This window comes from Colletotrichum phormii (assembly GCF_030913505.1).
Source record: "Colletotrichum phormii strain CBS 102054 chromosome Unknown BDP81scaffold_31, whole genome shotgun sequence".
Classification (NCBI taxonomy): domain Eukaryota; kingdom Fungi; phylum Ascomycota; class Sordariomycetes; order Glomerellales; family Glomerellaceae; genus Colletotrichum; species Colletotrichum phormii.
The window spans coordinates 419,091-425,792 of NW_026851473.1; the positions used below are offsets into that span (position 1 = coordinate 419,091).

The 6,702-nt window shown below is 54.2% G+C and overlaps 1 protein-coding gene across 1 annotated transcript; it reads right to left on the bottom strand.

Annotated features, from left to right (window-relative positions):
- Nucleotides 1-967: 967 nt before the first annotated feature.
- BDP81DRAFT_399765 (cell surface protein) lies at nucleotides 968-1,932 on the bottom strand (the record flags this gene model as incomplete). The annotated part of the gene is made up of 2 exons (XM_060588610.1): nucleotides 968-1,740; nucleotides 1,824-1,932. 2 exons carry the CDS (start codon nucleotides 1,930-1,932, stop codon nucleotides 968-970), a joined length of 882 nt encoding a protein of 293 aa, XP_060439137.1.
- Nucleotides 1,933-6,702: the final 4,770 nt, after the last annotated feature.

A 6,702-nucleotide genomic window follows, 5' to 3' on the forward strand; every position in this document is an offset into this window, starting at 1 on the left:
GATGGTGATTTTCTCCTTAGCTCCGTCTCTGGGAACGTACTTTTATGATTCAGCAGAAGCACGACATCCGCGGCGTGGTAGCAATACTCCAAACCGTAATCACGCAGACAGTTCCTGCGCAATTGTTCGCATCGTTACACTCTAAACGGCAGCAGCCTAGACATAGAAGCACCGCTATAATACATAACAGTCTGGCGGCATTGCATCAAAATCCGGCGTTGGGAGCAATGAACCTGGTGGCCGAGGATTGGATCTTCGGCCTGGGAAAAGGGCATCATGTGGGTAGAATTCTCATTGAATGATTAACAACCATCTCGTTTCTTACCATAGACACCACACCGTCCATCCCCTTTTCAGTGTATGTATGCCCGAGAGAGGCATGCGAATGGCCAGACCAAAATCATATTCTTGACAGAATCGCAATGTTTCCTTCGCCGCCATTGGTTAAGAGTGTTTAGTTTCCTGCCCGCCTGACACAAGTCCGGCGTCAAGTCTTTGCAAGACCGAACAGAAGGGATGTGGCCTGTGCAACAAGAGTTTATGAAGCTTCGGACGAGGGCAGAGTTTGCCTCAAAGCGTTGACTGATCAGTATTCTCAGGTCATTTTGTCTGTTCGACTTTAAGCATCTGCCTTGTCAGATGAAGTATCGGTAAAAAAGTGTCTGACGGCCAGGTTGACAAGTGATGATGTTTATTGATATTAGTCACATACAATCACGTATTCGCGAGAATGCAAAGAAAGTTTTTCAAACTCCGATCGGCATCATTTGCCTATGGAAAAGTGACGACCTAATAAGGAAAATATGTAGGAAATAAAGAACGGTCGTTTCCAAAAAGCTCTATACCCAAGTCTGGAATCCACCGAGCCTCAGAAAGTCCCTGACTTGCTGCGGGCGTCGATCAAATCCCCCAAACTCCCAGGTTTGACACACCGAGAAGACCCATCAAGAGATCAATGACAAGTCGCTTATGCGCGGTTGTTGAGCTCCATGCGCTTCTTGAGGCGGTAGGCGACGGCACGCTTGCGGCCGGCGGCGGTCTGGGTGAAGGCAGCAGAGCCACCGAAGGGGCCGGCACCAGCACCGTTGCGGACACGGACGACGCAGACGTTGGAGGCCATGCCGACCTTGCCGTCGCAGGTCATGCCAGCGGGCATCTGGACCTTGATGGGGAAGTCGGTGTTGGTGGCGAGGGACAGACCCTGGATGCCGAGGCCCGGGACGTCAGTGGAGACCTGAGCGCTCTGGAAAGCCTCCTCCTTGGTGCCGCCGGAGGTGCCGTCGACATCGGCGGTCATGGGACCGGCGCCATCCTGGTTGATCTGGCGGAAGGTCATGGAGATGGTGCCGTCGTCGGCGCAGGTGGGCATGCCCTGGGAGGCACCCATACCGGCAGTGGCGGCGACGCGGGCCTCGGGGGGACCGCTCTGCTTGGTGCCCTTGTTCTTGCCACCACCGCCGAAGAGACCGGCGAGACCCTGGCGAGCGTAGAGCTCGGCGCGCTTCATGTTGGGGATGTTGTCCTCGACACCGGTGCCGGAGGCGGCGCCGTTGTTCTTGGGGGCGGCAGCACCACCCATGAAGTTGTTGACCATCACGGAGGCGTCAACGGGGCCGTTGCCCTGAGTGCGGCCAAGAGGGCCGACCTCACCGGAGGCGATCTCACGGTCACGGATGATGGCAGTGTCGGCCTGGGAGCCGCAGCCGTTGGAAGAGCAGTCACGGGGAGTTCCGTCAGCGACTGAGAAGGAGAGTGAGTTAGTGACTTGGAGGAATGTAAAAGAGCAAGACCATGTTGCTCAGGAAAAGTGGTAAAAAGCTTACCGGTGAGACCGGGCATGGTGACGCCATTGGCGCCCTCGACGGACATCAGCGTGCCGTGGGCAGAGACGGTAGCAGCCAGGGCGGCGACGAGGAGCGATTGGGAGCGCATTTTGAATGAGAGATTCGAGCTTGAGGAAACTGGAGTGAATCGGAGTTGGTTTTAGAGATTAAGAGTTCCTATTCGTGAAGAGCCACCGGGGCTGAGATAGGTAAGGAAAGTGGGAAAGGGTGAAGAAGTGAAAGGCTTGCTTTGTTGATGCTGTGTGATGAGGGTAAGAAAGGAGGTTAGATTCGATGGTGTGGACGGGACTGTTATATAGATGATCTCAACTGGGCTTGCTTGGCATTCCATATCATGGTCAGGGGGGATGAATTTGACAAATTCCTTGGGCTACGATGGGACGGATTCTTGGGAGGCTCGGAATCAGATCGTTCCATGCTGGACCACAGTCGTAGCAAGCAAGCAGACGATGAGGTTCCCAGGGTCTGTTCTCAGCCGAACCTCAACCTCACCCTCACCTCGCCTCCTCCTCCCACACACGCGCGCTCACACATACGCAGAGGTACATTAGCGGCGGCAGAGACAGTAGAGACTCGCCCTTGCCGGCCTACCTTGCATCCCCGATCAGACCTTGCACCCTGCAACCCTTCGTCAGTAGTGTCAGTGTGTTCCCAATGGCTAGGACCTTTAAGCCGTCATTCAAAGTCAACCTCAAGCATGGCTCGGTATCGCGTCGGCTCGAGTAGCATAGGTGAACACGAGGAGGGGCGTGGACTGGTTGGGGGTGTGTAAACTCGGATTCTGTCCCTTCATTGACTTCACAGCTGAACTCGAGGGAATTGGAATTGTGAAAATCTTTCACCGTGATTCAACCAGGTGAAGTTGGGACGACAAGACCACGGCGACGTCGGAGGCGGGTCACTGAACGGTAAGCGTCGACATGCGATACGAGAGAGGCTGGGGTTCGCAAGTTGAAGCATCACAAACGGATCGCCAAGAGGCGGCTCAGAGCAAATCGCATCTACGTTGCTGGAGTCGTCTTCCAGAAAGAGAGACGTAGAAGCGCCCCGAGAATCCACCCGCCCACATCCAGATCCTGGGGGTGCTGCTAGGCTCGAGTGGGTTGGGGCTACTGCGCCTCGTTGCCCGTGGTAGCTGCTGCGCGCGTGTGTTTGGTGATGTACGGCATGTTTAGAAGACGGAATGATTTGAGTGATGTGCAGTTTGGATGTGCGGCGAGGGGGGTCGCGATGTGGAGGATGCGCGAGGATTGTGTCGATGTGCTGCCGGGTTGCTAGCTCGAGGCTCGAGGCTCGAGGGGGGAGAGAAGTCGAGGGAAGATGTGTGGGATGTGAGGTCAGGTTCTCAGTTGCATGAAGCTTGGCGAATCTTTGCTCGCGAATCTGTTTCAGTGGAGGTCTTGGCGACGAATGGCCGTGCTGTGCCTTGAGGTTGATTTGAGTGACGATGTGTGAGGACACAAGGGATTCAGGGACTCTGGAACTCAGGAACATGCGCGTGGCTTGTAGTCAGCAAGTCAGTTTTTAGGTGTAGGGGACGCACGAAAAGAGGCAACCAGAGTTCCGATTGGTTCAAGAGTCAGGAACATGATGCAGCCTTCTTACGGGAGCCAAGAAGTTTACGGTTTCGGTGATCGGACTGGGATGCTAGTGTACCTAGGGCAGATCTGGAGTCGCACAGGCCGAAGGCGAAGGGGGAGGGAGATCTTCTGCGGTTTACTACTGTGGTATACCAAGTAATAGAGTCTGCCGTGATGTTCACAGGGACTCTCGATGCGCAACCGTTGTGCTCCGTCTGCTAAGCCTTCGAGGACCCGTTTATTTCCCCTGGCTAAAAGTCTTGGTAGTAAGGATTTGTATCGCCTCAGCCCTGAAGCAAGCCTGAAGAGTCTCCGAGTCCAGGCTCGGAAACGCTGGTCCACGTTTGGGAGTCAGGAAACGCGGCCGCTGCCCTGGCCGTGTGTAGCCCTTTTCCTTGGTTACAACTTACGGAGGCGTGTCGTGTCTAGTCTTGATTGTGGATTTACGCTTGTTTAGTTGGTGCGGTGTGCATGTCACGCACGTCTCGATGGCCTTCTCCACGTCCGGGGTTGGAGGAAGACGGTCTCGGGATAGTCGAGTGAGCCTAAGATGGGATCTGCTGATGCCACTGCTGTCTGGGACGGAGCTATTGGAGTGTTCGCGTTCTCTACTGCGGGCGATCACCCGCGATGTGCGTCCGCGCTATGCACCCGAGTTCTTCGGAAGGAAGGTTCGTCTGTCGGCACCATGGTACGACTATCTGTTTCTATGGATCAGGGAGGGATATATGGTGAGCAAAAAACCTTGTGGTGATGGGTTGCTGCGTGGTGACGAACAAAGAGTGAAGCATTGCATGAGAGATCAAGTTTAGATCCCGTCGTTGTAGCCTGGACTAAGGCTGGGAGCAAACGGTAGAACGTGGCATGCAGCAATGGAAGGCTGGAGGGCGTCGACGAAAAGGGAACGGAAGTGGTGTGCCTAGACGCGTTCTTCGTGTGTCTCTCTCTCTGGCTCCCTCTGTCTCTGCGCATTCCAGTAGGTGGTGTGTATGTGACAGACAGCTGCGTGTAGTTGTCAGTGCTCCCCCTTCCCCATAACGAGCCTGGCCTGAGGCGGCCGTGTGACGAAAGGAAAAGGGGGAGAGAGAGTCCGAGTTACGCCAGGCCGTGCGAGAGATGCAGTTGTTTCTCCAACATGGTGGCTAGTCACCTAGTGTGACTCTATGTGTTGGAATGCAAGACTGGCAGACAGACGGACAGAAGTAAAGACACGGAGAAGCAGGCCCGGCCTGAGACTCGCGTGAGCGTTTGTGTTCGGAGACTTACGGCGGGAAGAAAAGGAGACTGGGGGGGGGGGGGGGGGGGAGCAGATCTTAGCCAGGCGTACCCGTAGGCGTACCCCGTGTACTCCGTACGGTAGACGTCGCCGCGTGCCAGGGTTTGTTGGTGAATCAAGGAAAGCAATCTACCGAGGCCCCCTGCTTGAAGCTTGAAACGGGAACCAAATTTAGAGGCAAAGCTTGGACTGTTTAAGCTCGTGTCTTCCGAGGCAGCGGACAGCCAACCAACAACCTCTTGCTGCACATATATGTACATGTAAGCAGCATCTAGATGTAGGCTCTATATGTTCGCATATACGTGTAGATAAGTAGGCATCTACGGATACATAGAAGCATGTGTAGGTATGTAAGAGTGTGCACAATGTACACGTTATCTCCGCGTCATCACACACGTGTGCTTAAATGTGCATGGCATTAGTCCTGTCTCTGCTTGGACCAGCCCTACCTTACAAGTTACCGAAGTAGCTTGATTGCTTCTTTCTGTCCTTCGTTTTCGGCTTTCCGTGCCTGTAACCGTGCTTGTAAGTTGTGCCTGGTGGCTTTCTTATTCCCCGACTACACTCCATCATCCACGACTAATGCAGGCACAATGCTAAACCAATCTGTCATCCCGCAACTTTATCACAACCCGCCCTTGGCGCATGCCACGCACCTTCTGCCAGCTCAACCTATTTACTTTTCCTCACATCTATACACGGGCTACTTCATGCCCTATGCTACCTTGCCATGGAACAATGGCTTGAACTTCTTTTCAAATCAATGCGGTGCAATTGCCCGTTGCAGTATCTCACTTTCGTCCCTTCTGTCCCCCTAGCTCCTCGGGATGGTTCGTTACCATCCTCACTATGTCCTCACGTTTCTTTGCCCCAGACAGTTCTAGATTCAACGCCACTTTTTATTCCAGATACACAGTAGTCATGATAAACATAGCACCAAGTTCTAGGCGGCCCGCCACTCGACCCTCGTCACTCGTAGATTGGCCAGCCCTGCTCCCGGTGGCTGACATGACATGTGGCTCCCGTCCGCTCTGACATTCCACCGGCAGACGCAACACGTCTCTCAGACCTCTTCTGTGACAAGCTTGGTACACCTGGGCAGACGCTGCCGGTCAAAAGCAAAATTAAACTTGGGATAGTTGTCTGGGCCACTCACCCATCGCGACCTCTAGCGCGCTTCTCACGTCCGCGACGGCAATGTCACACGCCCGCAATTTCCAGCGCTCACCGAGCCAGCGAGAGACTCGCAACTTCTTTGGGCCGGCATCGATGTTTCCCCGACCGACTGAACATCGGTCCGCGACGATCGATCTCATCAATCAGATTCTTATTTTCCCTGTCTCAGCGCGGATCACGATGTCTCCGTTTCCTGCCGTCTCTTCAAGGGGCTAACCGGTACCCATCCCTACGACCTTTCATTTCCTGGATGGCAAGTGACTGGGTGCGGCTGCTCTCTGATGTATAATCCTCGACGCACCCTTGCTTCTTGATCGCTCTATAGTCCCATCTCAAGACTTAGGCTCTTGGGGCCTTGGGCAGAACGTACTATCGACCCAGTGCTTGTCGGTGACTGATTCCGGGCACAGTCGCCAGGTTGGCCCGGGTTCGCCTCCAGGCGACTCGACAAGGGCTGTGCAGAATCCGATGAAATGATTTCAATTATTATGGTTCTGCCAAATAACCTACACGGATGTCCCTAGTCTGTACCACTCATCTCCCCTCTAACCCTATTCGCCCCAAACGTTCCCTTGTCTGACATTCATCCCTTTGCTCAACGTCGGTCTCCTTGATGAACGAGCGTCGACGAGTGCGAGCGTCAAGAAGACGAGATGGCCTGGCAGTTGACCGACTCCTTACGATCTCATAGTCGTATTCATCCTTACATTCAATCAGTTCACTGGTGAAAACGTTGACAACAATCAAGGTGAAGTGATATTCTGCCCGTCGATCTATTCTCCGACATGCCGCAAGGCGTTGATTCCAGCTTCCTGCACGCCCGTTC